General features: G+C 47.9%; 1 protein-coding gene across 2 annotated transcripts in view; it reads left to right on the top strand.

Moving 5' to 3' along the window:
• Positions 1–361: 361 nt before the first annotated feature.
• Positions 362–15,782, top strand: part of LOC142803523 (uncharacterized) — a 63,884-nt gene continuing 48,463 nt past the window's right edge. For both annotated transcript variants that reach the window (XM_075888651.1, XM_075888649.1), the window contains exon 1: positions 362–483. In XM_075888651.1, coding sequence (XP_075744766.1) covers positions 375–483 — 109 coding nt within the window. In that variant the 5' untranslated portion in view covers positions 362–374. The remainder of the gene's footprint in view (positions 484–15,782) is intronic.

Below are 15,782 nucleotides of genomic sequence, written 5' to 3'. Positions count from 1 at the left end.
GAGTGACTCAGGCTAATTCAGAAGGATAATTTCGCCCTCCTGAGTTTAGCAACTGGAATCTTTGCACAAGGTCGAGGCATAAAAGATCCAAAATTTCGCAATGGTATATTCACTCCTGCTGGGACCTTGCTGACGCTTCTTGCAGCCTTGCCTTAACAAACATGTGAATGAGCGCTCTTCTCAGGAAAGTAACAAAAAATAATACGACATTTGCAGTTTTCGCACACGACGAATCATTAATATTTTGGGGGCCCCTGCTTTCCTATTGGTACAGTTTATTAATGGTCACTATGTTGTGAGCGCCGTCGGCATGAAAAATGGAGCATGAGTACACAGAATAGATGCAGTGCAGCTACCCGAGTCAAGGGAGCCACATGAATTGTGTTCGTGCAAGAAGAATAGGCATGAACCGACCACTCTTCCTGGCTACAATGCTCGCCATATTGAGGCAAATCGCATCGTGCAACGTGGACAAGCGCGAAAGTAAGCAAGCTGAAAATATAACTATGCCTATTAATGTACTCGCGGCATGTCATGAATTTAAAATTGTTACGAATATGCTATTACCATTGAATACGTATTCGTTACAGGTGTGTTGGATGCGCTTCCTATGCTCAAGTCAGCCATTGCTTAAAAACTTCGGACAACTGAACTTACACTATTGCGGCATAGAGTAAATGATAATTATTTGTGCCTAGAAGCGGTAGCCTATAGAGAAAGCGTTGGCTTGGGCAGGCTGATTTATAAAACGCTGCTTCGCGTATAAAGCCCATGAGGCATTCCACCAGTTGTGATAAAGTTTTTTTCCTCTGACACAGCTCGTGGACAGATGTGTATGCCTATGCATCTTGGTACCTTCACGATTCATTCTCTGGCTCATGCACAGCTTGCATACGCCGATAAGGTGCCCAAAAGGTCGTACAGTGATATTTCTGTGCCTAAAGTTCAATTAAATTTACAAGCTTTTGCTCAGCATTTTTTTCTTGCATTTCTTTGCTGTTTCTACGTCACGTTCTCTGCCTGAAAGAGTTATGACATAGGGTAAGGGTGGCCAGGTATGGCTACTTTACCACAGTTTGGCTGTTTTTCTTAGCTGGTGGTGGCGTAAAAAAAGGCAGTGGCTACATGGCTGCTCTTTCGCTAGTTTCTCGTTTCCCGATTTCAAATAAAGTATCCACATATTGCGATGTCGAAGCCACTTGCGTTCGACTATGCAATGTACAAACTTGTCACCCAGGGCATATTTTCAGCTACCGTCATTGAATTTTTTATGGTACTTTAATTGAACGAGCGCGAAAACTAATGCTTCCGTTGGTGGCACTCAGTCGAGAACTTTCACGGGGCGTCAACTTTTCGACTAGCAGTTGCCCATCGCGACATTGAAGTGTAATTGGAAATAAACAGGACAGTCGAAAGTGCTCCGTATACAGGACGCTCTACATTCATAACGAGTTAAAATCGAATATCTGACAAACTGCTTCAGCCTCTTCATAGGATTAGGTACTGATTGAGATGTTACAACTGAGAGGTACGAAGTGCTCGTACTTGGTCATCACGCAAGACATGATTTTGAAAGTGACTGTAACGTTGAGGACTACTGCTGCATCGATCACAACATTGTTGGTCTTGAGAGCTTCTACAGTACACTCATTTTTACTGTTGCCGTGGAGCTGGTACTACTTGTACGTTTGTAGTTCTTTAAAGAATAGTCACACAAGACGCGTGAAGGGAGGAGTGTCATTCCTCAAACAGCATAAGAAACTTTGCCACCCTTCGCGTAATGATTGAATTCCGCCGTTCACGTTCTAGTGTCAGCAATCATAATATTGAAGGGCCCTCGCTTACTGAAACTCTACCAAAATATCTTGAATTAATTGCCCAAATAGATAAAAATGGTAAAGTTGTTTTCGCGTCCATTTTGCTATTTCTTGGTGTTTTTTATTGGTAATGTACCTAATTGCCCACATTTGGGCTTGTTTTCCCTATTTAGTGGGCATTATTTGTCTTTTCGACCTAGCAAACCCGCATACTGTGAATATTTCCACTATACCGGCTACTTCACGTCCTACACCAAAAACAATCACAGAAAGTCTTTAGCTTCCACTTTAATATTTCCTCCTTTTTTTTGAAGTGGCAAATGGTGACGACCAATGACCAATTAAAAGAAAGCGACCAATGACTCAACAGTAGAAGGCGCAAAGCCAGACGTGTAACGTGATAACACTGTCTATTCTGGTGGGAGAGGCTGCGGAGGCTCTCTTGTCAAGATATGACATTTCTTCCTGAACCAATATCTCGTGTTCGTAAAAGAAAATCGCTCATTCTTAGTGTGAATTATAGTGAAGTCGGAATCCGTAGACCATGCTGAAACCAATGATGTGTCCTTAAAAACAAAGTGCTCGGTGGTTTTCATACTGCACAGGAAGGAGATCGATGTATATTTAGTCACTCCACATTTTTCAACCGCACTTTATAAATCGTGACTATATATATACTTGCACTGCTATTCAATTTGCACGGGTTTCTAGTTTCATAAAAATTAATAGAAATTTTTTTTTGCAGACAGTCTCCACAGCTTTGAGCGTACATACAGAAAAAGGTTATTGGTATGCCCTGTGAACCAATATATTTTCATCTAATACAATGGGAGCAGAACAAGAGAATGCTTGCGTCTATGTTCCTACCGAGGAATAGCGGGACTTATTCAGTGAAAATGTACAGGGCATGGAAACGCAGACTAAAATGATGGACTCTACGGTTAATGTCATTTGTGATAGCGTAGCCCTATTTCAATATGAAACAAAGAGGATAGCAGATAGGCAAAATTTCCGAAGCTCTCTACTAAAGCTTTGCAGGTTATTTTATCACGGTTTTAGGCTCATGAAAGTTCAATGGTTATCACTAGTCTCGCACTATGGCTCCTAGCGAGACGAATCATGGCTGTACCGCTGCCTGTTTTACAGCAAAATCTGTTATTATATCACAACAAGGGTTGCGTGCAGTGCCACAGTTCTCCGGAGCCGCCAGTGTCGGTAACCACTATTGCATAATATAAGAAAAAAGCTTAGTAGTTATTACCATCAAGAACACGGTGGAATTCGAACCAAAGTTCTGCGTGCCAGCCCTTTATCATGCCACAGAGCGACACCTGTGCTAGAGACTCTTTTGTAAACTAGCCTTAGGCAAGCTTTATGTCAGGAAAGGAATCGCGTCATTACGAGTAATAAAGCGTTTTAGAACAGCATAAGAACAACCAGTTGTCAAACAACGCATGAAGTGGGTCATGGAATGCTTAACACATTACAAAAGCTTGGTCTTGTTCACCTCTTAACTGTGGCAGATGCCCAGTGTCAGAGATTGTGCGGATCGCAAAAGCTTCTAGCATGGTTCTTCCTCGTCGTCAGCCCCAGCAGAAAACAATGCACAATATTCCTTGCATGTGTGCAGCAGGTCGCTTTTCCGAAAAATGACGAGAGATGGCATAGTGAACTCCTGCCTACTACACAATGATTGATGGCATAGTGAGTACCCTGCAAATGTGCTGGCAGCAGCTACTCAACGATCGTTTGAAAAAGCTCTGAAAGGCCACTCTTCCAGCTTTCGCTGTGACAGTGCTGCGCGTTCGTTGCAGTCTTGGCGGTTTTTCGCAAGCAGTTGTTTTTTCACTGTCAAATTTGCTCTAAACGTGTTCACACAAACCGTTTATTCTGACTTGATGAAGAGCTTCTTCTAAAGTCTGGATCACGCTCCTTTTGCAGCAGTTTAGGTGATCCGAGCCATGCTGATGCTAAGCTTATCGATGACAACTACTTGGTCTACTGAGGTGAGCAACGGAGCTCCCAAACCGGCTTCTTCCCCACGTGTGCCGCTGCGGTTGGCGATCTCGCCTGTCTGCGTCACATCTTCCTCCATGTGTTAGAGATACCTCGTTACTCAGCGACGAGATATCCCAACTAAGCGAAGAAAACGAGCAGAGTCGTAAGGATTATTTCCGGAATGCTGAATAAGCCCGCGTCATCGCCGTCATTCGGGTAGAGGCCTGATGCCTGTGTGAGGCGCTGCGAACTGCACGGCTGCAGCGCCAGTGAAAGCAGATTTCCAAGTCACCTGCGTACAGCGCGAGACAGACGCGTGTTTCTTTGTGCGATGCGGCTTGCGGTGCCGCATGCGACGTTTCAGGACACACGGGGGTGAAGCAGCTATCAGCGGCAGGCTCCACCCCCATGCGGCACCTCAGCATGCGTGGTCGGTGAACTTTGTATCCTCATAATGAAGCTCAAAACAAACAACAATGATCAGCCACGCTTCTTTTTAAAAAGAAATAATGAATAAAATGTCTTCGTGCATGACAAGCACGTCGCAACAGTGGTGACAGCTGGTTATTCACGACTCTGACAGGTAGGCCTAGCATACCAGGCACGGGTCATCCTCTACGCCACGCACACGCGAGCTCTTCATCGAGCAGTTCTTAATGACAACACTCTTAACCTTTGCACTCGTATGCAATGCGTTAGCATACGCTCTTACTTTCTAGATCTCATCTATGTGCAGATCAAAGGCGGAAGAGGAGCGAGCTGGCTCAGAGAGACGCCGGTGTAGCTGTGTTTACCTGTGAAATGACCTTGCATCGCTGCTTACGATCTCCGATCGGTTTCAAAACAGGCGTTTATTTGCAGAAATGGCAAACTTGAAACATCGCTTGATTCATTCCGGAATACTTTCACGCCACAAGGGAAATGTACTCGACGTTTTGTCACGCCACCACAAGCGGCGATGTCAGCAAATCCAAGCTCGCACCACTCCATCGACTCGCCTGAAATGGCCTGGGCCACGGGTGATAGGATTGGCGACAGGGAGTAGCGCCACCAGTGTTGTGACGCCACTCGGCTGCTCGCACTGTGATGGCAGGCCCCGGAAACTCTCAACTTGAAGTGCTCACCTGTAGGGGGCGAAAAAATCAACCCCGGCGCGTTTCTGCTTCAAACACCCCAGAGTGGATTTACTAACCTCTCTTGCCACTCGCGCTATTGCACTTTCTTGTAGAGGCGTCCTCGTCGGGACCAAGTTTCATTTTAAAGTGATCAAATACCACTTCTTTACGTTCCTCTACACATAAAAAAAAGAACTTGTTATTCTAGCAAGTAGTTTTTGTTAAACATGTGCTGCGTCATTATTTTTTGTAAGAGTTTTTGCTCTAGTTGACTCGAGGTCAGCAGCAGCCTATTGACATCATTATCCTCACTTCACAGTTAGTGGCGGCCAACGGTTGCGACGGCAGGTACCGGCTCGCGGTACGCTCAGATGTGTCTCGGACTGTTTCGTTTCGCTGTAAATTTTTCGGGCCTCTGTCGACCGGCACACTCTTTCTCGTTTTGTTTATTTTGACTCGTTTAAATGCTTTCGCGAAGGGAACTCAAGTGACTTCTGGGGAACGAAGTGACCGTGGAAGCTTTCATCGGATGAACACCCGTTGCAAGCCCGGGCCGGTGAGCAGAAACCACTTCCGTTTTTTTAGAGACGGTTGCTTGCAGGGCTAGTTGGTTCATTTAAACGTATGTAGTTTTTTGCCAATGACAGCGCATAGGCGTCACACGGTGGCAGCGCATTACAATTTTCAATTTTAAAACTGTTTAACGTCTTAATCTGTAAGCTCAAAAACGTACGTTACTTACGGCGTGGCTTCACGTGGGAATGAGTCACTGACTCAATAGTTAATTCTGAAATTCTGTCACCAGGTAACATCAAACAGGCCTTTGCGATGTAAGAAGGCAAATAAATTAAATCACTGTCGCCTCGCATGTGTCTTCGTAGCTAGCCGATATATTATTGCAAAAAACCTACTAGCTAGTAGTTTACTGTAGTCGCGTTTGAGAAACATGACTCTGGTTTTGCAATAGTGTGACCAAGAAAGTGTCACATACATGAGAAGTACTTCTTTACTGCCACAGCCTCCTGGCCCACCTGGCATGGAAGCAGCTGTGTACAATGGGCAAGGAACCTGCTACATGACATGCCTTGTGAAGAAGCAGCCCTGAGTGATACACGTGTTATGAGGTACCTACAATTACATATACGTATAAAATACTGCTGTTTACCAGTTAACTGAGTTTATTTGTTTACTTTGGAAAATTTCATGTATTGATTATGCATCGATTTCATGCATTGATATCTGGTGATGTTACTTGTTTTTCCAGACGGCCATGCAACGACAGGATGAACACCCCCGAATGTCCACTTTGAAAGCACGTTGAAACATCTGAATGTCCACTACAACAGGTCATCTCGAACCTCCCACATGTAATGCTGTATTTGTGAATGTTTTACCATGCATATCGTGGAGGGGTGCTTTAGATTGGCCACAAGGATTGAGTGTCTACCGTGGCATATAATCTACACTTGAATAATGTTGAAACTGTAACACTATTAGATTGTGTGGCACTGCTGAGCTCAACAACACACTGTTTGATCCCAGCCTCAGTGGCCATATTTCGATGGGGGTGAAAGGCTAAGACGCTTGTGTGCTTAATGGTTTGTTTGATTCTCCTGCACCACATGATCTGTTTCACAAAGTGCTGCACCTCGTCATTTGTTTCAGTGTCGCAGCAATGACATCTTCTAAATCGTGCCATTCATTTCAAAAACGCAGGAGAGGTACAGCACCAAAACTAGTTCATGGTTTTCCTGTACCATCTGCTCTGATGGCACTGGTTTGGTGCAGCCGCACGCACAGCTTAACAAACAACATAGCATTCCACGTGGGTACTGTACCCACCTCTACAATTGCGGCGTGTTTTGCCAAGATATTTGCGCCTCATTAAATTAGGCGAAAAAAAACAAGGATTCCACCTTGTCGGCACTTGTCGTTCACTTGTGATGCTGCACTGCTAAACTCGCGCTGCACAAGTTCTGAACTTCTCGTGCACAACTGTCAACCAGTTCCGATTGGTGCAGGTGAACTAAACTGACGCCTAAAAGATGGCTTGAAATATGAAAAAATCTATTAACATAAGGTGACAGAGCAAGTGTTTCGACAAGTAGTCTTGTCTCCTGTGAGGCTACAATGTCATTTGTGTGAACCCCTGGAAGCCAGAATCGATCTAAATTTGCCCACTACTGTACGCCTCGCGATCACTTCATAGTTGGCATGTGGATCGTCAGAAATGATGAATTGCAAAATGTACAACCCCGCAGTGAGCGGCGTTAGTAGGCTTTCCGACATTGAGTTGTGCCTTGTGACAGTTTACGAACAACATTCAGAACTGTTTTGTCTTAATTAACTGTGTTTAGCTCTTACAAGTTTACAAAAAGATGCGCCAAAACTCATAAGGCTGCACTGAATTGTTTAGCATTGCACATATGTACAATGGGCTCCTAAAATAATAAATCATAAAGGTGACGAGCACTTGCAGCACAGCTTCTTCAAAAAATGTGAATGCTGCCGTGAAGAGCAAGATTGTGTTCATTGCATGTGGTACTGTTTTTTTTCATATAGCAGAGAAACGTCCCAGATTTCTTTGGGCACATGTGCTTTTGTTTAAATTAAGTTGTCATAACTATAGTGTCTGCCACTACGAAGTGAAATTCTGTGCATTACGGTCATGAAAAAAATCTTGGAAATTGCACAGGTAGTTGAAACATAAATGATCTTGGCTTAATCACAGCCACACTGCAAGATAATACGTATTTCAAGTCCTAACCTCTAAAGGTAGCAAGGAGAAAACAACTTCAGTTTTCAAGCAAGAGTATACTGAGAAAGCAGACACATTAACAAGTGTAAAATAAATGTGACCTTTATTGATCCAGTATTCGGACAGATTCACATCTTGTACCACCATTCAATTTCAGGAGTGACTGTTTGCAAGAAACTGCTCAAGTTCTATCAATGTGTCTGTGCAAAAGAGTTTGTGCTCAGAGCTGAGCAGATAGTGTACTGTAAAAGCACCAACAAAGATGTACAAACAACAAGAATGTACAATGCGTGCCTACAGCTTATTTTCTTAGAATTGGGATTTTCGGTCTGTAAGCACACACCTCATAACTCTGTTGCCTTAGCATGCATGTTCGCTGCATACTCAGCAGACTGGTCATTACCTGCGACGAGAAATTCTAGCTGTAGTAACTGTGTAACTTAACTCCAACATCAAATGTAGCAAGCCTGAAATATTTTTAGGCCCATCGCTTAAATATATATTACCTTTAATATGGGCTCACTGCTGAGAAATAAAACTAGTGCCTACCCTGTCGACACAACGCGACATTGCACAATTCTAAAGTACTCAATGTAGCATTGCAAAGCGAAAAAATTTCAGAAGTGCACGCATCCGCAGTTGCTTATTTAACAAGTTTAAGAAAACTACATTGCTCTCACTGCACTAGCTATCTATCAGCAATGTGCAAGTTTCCTTCCCGATTCCACATCATGCATTCGCTTCCAGATCAACATTACGGGGCAAGCGCAGCACCTGACGGCAGAATCGGACCCTTGTCCTGAAGCCATGCTATTAAACTCGAGCGCCGCAACACAATGAGCGCGACGTTCATTGAGTTATCTCGATGTTCAGTTATATGCATATGCTTGTTCGCCTTCAAGAGTCTTTACACGTGGGTTAAAAGATTTCGATATGTATGAGTGACTTGTTTTGTTCGAACCCGACCATATACATTGATGATACTGGCTTGGACACTCGCAATAAACGATGCAAACCTTACTTGATTGACGTTGTTTTTGCCAGTCGAGGCCAGCTAGGTCACCTAGCGATAATTACAGATGTGAAGCGCAATTTAGCAACAGAAAAAAAACAGAGAAAGCGAGTAACGCAAACCAGCCGCGAGTCCCCCCCCCCCCCCCCTGCAGCAAAAAAAATGCGTCTGTTTATTAATGATGATAGTCCTACCAGCGCCATCTCGCCTCGCGGTATTGCAGTTGAGTACGCCGCCGCTACGTATTTGCATGTTATTTTGATACAACAGCCCAAGGTACAGTTCACGTTCTCTAAACTGGTAGGTGTTTTGTGGTGATGGGCTGTGACCATGCGGCGGTGCGATGCGCCGCTGAAAATATCTGGCCGGTTTGATGCTCGTCGCACCAGCTACGCGACGGTGCGATGCGATGATACGCCATAAAACATCACAAAACGTCACCACTCTGGCTGCCGCATCATCGCACTGCATCGCACAAAAAATCGCAACGTCTGTCTCGCGCTTACTTCCGACAACCTCTCTCCGACACTCTTTCAACGTGGAAATCACCGCCAGCTGTAGACACGTTTGAGTGAGGCAGCGTGGATCCTGCGCCTGCCTTTTCTGCTGCTCTTTTCCACCAGACGATGAAAGAAAGAAGAAACATGCCTTGTTTACACCTAAAGGCGACATCGGTTTTATGTATATGTGTGTGTGTGTGTGTATGTATATATATATATATATATAGACCCACCATTACCTCTGTCTCAAATCGCATCTGATGGCCTGCATCGCTCCCTGCTCAGATATACTCCTTTTTCGATTTTCGGCTTTCCTTTCTATATTTTTTTAGCCCAAAATTACGTTTTCTTTGAAAAACCATTAGCCTTTTAGTTAAGATCCTGCCGCCCGGTTCTTGGCCGATCCCCCTTTGTGGGTGTGCGCCAGAGTGTCAAGGATCATCGTCATCATCATCATGTGTAGCCTGATTGCAACATCGGTTGCAATGGCCAATGGCCATTTTTGTTGCATAGCTGAGCCTGGACACCACTGCCGCTGTCATCAAAAAACACATTACTTCAATGGGTTTGTTCCCCATCTATTGCCAGCGCCTTAAAACTATATTTTGATTCTGTTCTACTTTCTACATGACGTTGCCTAGGAAACACTACAGCGTCTGAATGATGCCTTCATGCGAGCTCTCAGATGCCTCCGGAAGCCTTTTCATGCAGTGCTGTGCGATGGCACGGTCTATCCCTCTGAGCTAGTGCCTGGTATTGAAATTTCCGTGAAACTTGGACTACCAGAATTCTCGTGGTCTGCCTAGCAAGACAAACGAGGTTTTACTAACGTTCTTTCGTCTTCTATTCTTTTTTTTTGGTATTTGTGAAGCCTAGCTGAGCCCTGAAATTCTCTCGTCTGACGTTTTTCTCCCGACTTTCACCACCCTCTGCGTGCGATCGAGATTTCAGTGCAAACAGAAAGGCGGTGGCATACTGATTGCCATTGTTAGCTCACTGAAATCCGTGAGACGGAAAGACCTGGCATCTTTCGAGAAATAGATCTGGTTAGAAATAAGCCTGGAGTACCGAGAAAAATTGCTGATTGGTTGTTTCTATTTATGGCCCTGCATTTCTCCTACCTTGTTTCATATTACCACGCAGCAAAGGACGACGCAGTTGTCTATGAGGAAAACAAGTTTATTGGACCGAACCTGTGCTCCCCTAACAACTGAAAAAATACACAGGCGGCGAAGCAGCGGCCAGCAAAACGACGGGCACGCTAGTGAGCGTCGGCGATCGAATGACGCGGCATCGGCTGTGCGATAATTTATATCCCTCGGCGCAAGGGTTTCTCGAATAGTCGACTTGTATCGAGAACGCCGTGATAGCGTTTGTTATTCGAACAGCGCTTCCAACAAACAACGCTTGAAGCGTTGTTTCTATCGAACAACGCTTGAAGCGTTGTTCGATAGCGTTTGTTCGAAACGCTGTGGTAGCATTTGTTCGAAACGCTGTGAAAACAGCGATAGCACAGGCCGGCGCAGCCAGGCCGAAAAAAAACAAAAGACAAATAAACAAACGCAATGCATGGTTCGCGGCATTACCCCCCTCTAAGAGTGCATCGACCCGATGCTAACATAAGGGACAGTCCAGACAAATTAAAAGTTCGTCATCGTCCGTAGAAAGGTTTTAAGCGAACCACATGGACGACTTCGGGCCGCGTGCGTCGTCGTGATGTACGGGAGTCCCCATCGGGGATCACTTCGTACGTTAGTTCGCCAACACGTCGTAGAATCTAGTAGGGTCCGAAATAGCGTCGTAGAAGTTTCTCACTGAGTCCACGTCGTCTAATGGGAGTCCAAACCCACACACGATCTCCAGGATGGTACTCGGCGTCTCGGCGTCGGAGATTGTAGCGTCCGGCATTCACCAGTTGCTGGAATGTTATACGAGCTCGAGCGAGTTGGCGGGCCTCCTCCGCACGTTGGAGGTATCCTTGGACGTCGGCGTTGAGGTCGTCGTCTTCTACGTGCGGAAGCATGGCGTCGAGCATCGTAGTCGGCCGTCTTCCGTAGACGAGCTCGAACGGTGTCATCTGCGTGGTTTCTTGAATAGCCGTGTTGTACGCAAACGTGACGTACGGGAGGACTTCGTCCCACGTCTTATGTTCAACGTCGACGTACATAGACAGCATATCCGCGATTGTCTTATTGAGCCGTTCCGTTAGTCCGTTCGTTTGGGGGTGGTATGCCGTCGTTCTTCGGTGATCTGTGTTGCTGTAGCGTAAGATTCCTTGCATAAGCTCCGCAGTGAAGGTCGTTCCGTGGTCCGTGATTAGGACCTCAGGGGCTCCATGTCGCAGCACAATTTGGTTAATAAAGAACTTTGTAACTTCTTGTGCAGTTCCCCTAGGAATAGCGGTGGTCTCTGCGTAGCGCGTCATGCAGTCTGTCGCTACGACAATCCATTTGTTCTCGGATCGGGATGTAGGGAACGGGCCCAGAAGGTCCATTCCGATCTGTTGGAAGGGCCTCGTTGGGACGGCGATCGGCTGCAGAAGTCCGGCTGGTCTCGTCGGTGGTGTTTTTCGTCGCTGGCAGTCACGGCAGCTCCGGACGTAGTGGGTGACATCGGATGTAAGGCGGGGCCAGAAGCATTTCGCCTTGATTTTTGTAATCGTGCGAGCTGTTCCGAGATGTCCGGAAGACGGGTCGTCGTGGCACGCTTCCAAAATTTCGTCACGAAGGTCTGCGGGGATGACAAGTAGATAATTCGTTCTCGTTCCGGGGTTGAAATTCTTCTTCACTAGAATGGAGTCTTTGAGGCTGAATGCTGGTAAGTTGCGCTTGAACGCCCTAGGCACGGTGACGTTACGTCCTTCGAGGTAGTCGATCATGGCGCGGAGGTCAGGGTCGGCACGCTGCTGGGCGGCTAGGTCGCTCTCTGTCACGACTCCGAAGAACGCGCTGTCTTCATCGGAGTCCTGTGGTGGTGGGTCGATGGGGGCGCGAGACAGGCAGTCGGCGTCGGAGTGTTTCCTGCCGGATTTGTAGAATATTGTAACGTCAAACTCTTGCAGGCACAAGCTCCACCACCCAAGGTGGCCAGAGGGGTCCTTCGAATTGGCGATCCAACACAGCGCATGATGGTCTGTCACAACCTTAAACGGTCTACCATAGACGTATGGGCGAAATTTTGAAATGGCCCATATGATAGCCAGGCACTCTTTCTCGGAGGCAGAGTAGTTTCTCTCCTCCTTCGACAGACCACGGCTTGCATAGGCGATTACCTTTTCGTAACCACTTTGCTTTTGGACGAGGACGGCACCCAAACCGATATCACTGGCGTCCGTGTGCATTTCCGTTTCGGCGTTTTCGTCGAAATGAGCGAGCACGGGCGGGTTGTGCAGGCGTTGTTGCAGCTCGAAGAATGCCTTTTCTTGGTCGTTTTCCCAGCTGAAAGGGGTGCTTTCTTTCGTCAGGCGCGTGAGTGGCTCTGCAATGCGTGCGAAGTTTGCGACGAAGCGCCGGTAGTATGCGCACAGTCCGAGAAACCTTCGCACACCCTTCTTATCTTTCGGCCTTGGGAAGTTCGCAATGGCTGATGTTTTTGCCGGGTCAGGTAGGACTCCCGCGGCGTTCACGACGTGACCCAAGAACTTGAGTTCCTCGTACGCGAAACGGCACTTCTCAGGTTTCAGCGTTAACCCCGACGTACGAATAGCCTCGAGTACAGATTCCAACCTTGTGAGGTGTTCGTCGAAAGTCCGGGCGAATACGACAACGTCGTCGAGGTATACGAAGCAAGTGTGCCACTTCAGGCCTGCTAGCCCAGTGTCCATGACTCTCTGAAACGTTGCGGGTGCCTTGCACAGCCCAAACGGCACCACCTTGAACTCGTATAGACCGTCCAGGGTTATAAATGCAGTCTTCTCTCGGTCTCTCTCGTCCACTTCAATTTGCCAGTAGCCGGTCTTCAGATCCATGGATGAGAAGTACTTGGCGTGGCAGATGTGGTCGAGGGCGTCGTCGATTCGTAGCAAGGGGTACACGTCCTTTTTGGTGATTTTGTTTAGTCTCCGGTAGTCAACGCAGAATCTTAAAGTGCTATCTTTTTTCTTCACGAGTACAACCGGCGCAGCCCACGGACTTTTTGATGGCTGTATTATGTCGTCGCTGAGCATGTCATCAACTTAAGTCCGGATGGCTTCGCGCTCGTGTGAAGAAACGCGGTACGGTGACTGTCTGGTAGGTCGGGCTCCATCTTCGGTTATTATCCGGTGCTTCGCCAAAGGTGTCTGACGTAACTTCGAGTTCGAGGAAAAACACTCGCTGTAGCGACGGAGCAACTCCAGTAATCTGTCCCGATTTTCTTGCGACAGCTCCGGGTTCACGTCGAAAGGATGTGGCAGCCTGGAAGCATCTGCGCGTGCGCGTTCAAAGATGGCGACCGCGATCACTTGACTCGCTTCTTGCGTTTCTTCGAGGAACGCAATTGCAGCGCCCTTGTTTAGATGCTGGTACTCCTCGGTGAAATTGGTGACCAAAACGTGGGATCTGCGTTGCTGAAACCACGCAATGCCTCTTGCGACAGACACACCGCGGTCTAGAAGCAACCTTTGGTCAGTCTCCACGATAGCGTGGACGTCAGGAGCAGCACCTTAGCAATAGACGGCGATCATCAAGCTTGCGCGGGGTGGCAGGGTGACGTGATCGTCGGCGATCCTTACAGCAGCACTGTGTCCGAGGTTCGGCTGCGGCGTCGTAGAGCGATCGGAAGAAAACGTTATCGACATGGTCTGCAGATCAATTATTGCGCCATTGTCCGTCAAAAAGTCCATTCCGAGAATTACGTCGCGGGAGCAGTTAGGCAAAATGACGAACTCAGAAGGGTACGTAGTGCCATCTATGGTGAGGTGCGATGTGCACATTCCACTTGGGGTCACGAGGTGGCCTCCGGCTGTGCGTATGTGCGGACCGCCCCATCTGGTCGTAACTTTCTTTAGCTTGGACGCGAATAACCCGCTCATGACCGAGTAGTCGGCTCCCGTGTCGATGACGGCGACTACGTCAAGGCCGTCGATGGACAACTGGACGTCGGATGCCACTTTCCTCGAATTTCGGGTGCGTCGGGGCGTCGTATCGCGGCTTGCGCGTGTTGATGGTCGGGCACTATGCGTCGTCATCGTCGTCTTCTCAGCGGCAGGCTTCGTCATTTCGGGTACGCGTCACGGAGCGTAGCTGTCGTCGTTTTTGGAGGTCTCGTCAGGGTGTCGTCGGGTCGTCGGGATGAGGGCATGTCGTGAGTCACGGTCTTGCGTCGTTGGAGGGTTTTAATTTTCTCGCCGTTGTGCAACTTCACCTCCAGAAGTTGCTGCTTTTAGTTTCCCCCTCGTGGGCTGGGGGACCTTCTACGAGCAAATTCGGCATGGCTTCGACGGTTGCGGGATTGGTACGGGTAGGGCGACGGCGAACGGTTGAAGCGGGATGGTCCACGGCTGGTGTTCGACAGGTATTCTTCGATCTCAAATGGGCGCTGGCCGGCTCGCGGGCGGGGTGCGTCGACGGAGAACCCACGCAAACCCAGCCTCTTGTACGGGCAGCGGCGGTAGACGTAATCAGCCTCTCCGCAGTGGTAGCACAGCGGATGATTATCTGGCGTTCGCCACACCTTGGTCTTCCTGGGCGCCTGGTTTCGGGTTACAGGGGGTCGGGCGGGCGACATTGGGCGGCGGTACGGCGGGGCCTCTTGATAACGGGATGGGAAAGGTCGGGGTCGACGAGCAGCAGCGGAGTAGGTCATCGCTTGTGGTTCACAAGATGCTTCCGACGGCGTGGAATTCCCCAGTGCTTGCTGAACCTCCTCGCGGACGACGTCAGTGAGGGAGGCGACTTGAGGCTGCGGCGTTGCTGGGAACAATTTCCTCAGTTCCTCGTGAACGACGGCGCGGATGGTCTCCCGCAAGTCTTCCGTCGCCAATCCAGGAGTGTTTACCGAGTTCACCGAAAGGGTGTTGAGTGGTCTATCGTATTGCCGCGAACGCATATCCAAGGTCCTCTCGATCATCGAAGCCTCGGTGACGAACTCAGCGACGGTCTTAGGGGGTTTGTGGATGAGTCCAGCGTAGAGCTCTTGTTTAACTCCCCGCATCAGAAAGCGCACCTTCTTCTCTTCTGCCATTTTGGGGTCAGCTCTCCGGAACAGCATCTTCATCTCCTCAGCGAACAGTACAACACCTTCGTTAGGGTGTTGCATTCGCGTCTCCAACAAAAGGGCGGCTCGTTCTTTCCGCACAACCGTAGCGAATGTTTTGAGGAATTCGCTCTTAAAGACAGTCCAGTCGGTTAGGGAGCCTTCATGGTTCTCAAACCACGTTCGAGCTGCATCCTCCAAATAGAAGAAGACATGACGAAACGTTTCTTCGTCATCCGACCTTTTAAAGATGCGGATGCGCTCCAGCTTCTCCAGCCACTCTTCCGGGTCTTCACCAGGAGATCCTCGGAATGATGGGGGCTCACGAGGTTGTTGCAGAACGACGGGAGGGTTGGTAGCGCTGGTCATGGTGTCTGCGTTGATCATCGTAGTTTTTACGTCTTCTTC

This window comes from Rhipicephalus microplus, chromosome 3 (genome assembly GCF_043290135.1).
Source record: "Rhipicephalus microplus isolate Deutch F79 chromosome 3, USDA_Rmic, whole genome shotgun sequence".
Lineage (NCBI taxonomy): Eukaryota > Metazoa > Arthropoda > Arachnida > Ixodida > Ixodidae > Rhipicephalus > Rhipicephalus microplus.
The sequence above is the reverse complement of the archived record's forward strand: the minus strand, read 5'-3'. Positions and strand labels throughout refer to the sequence as shown.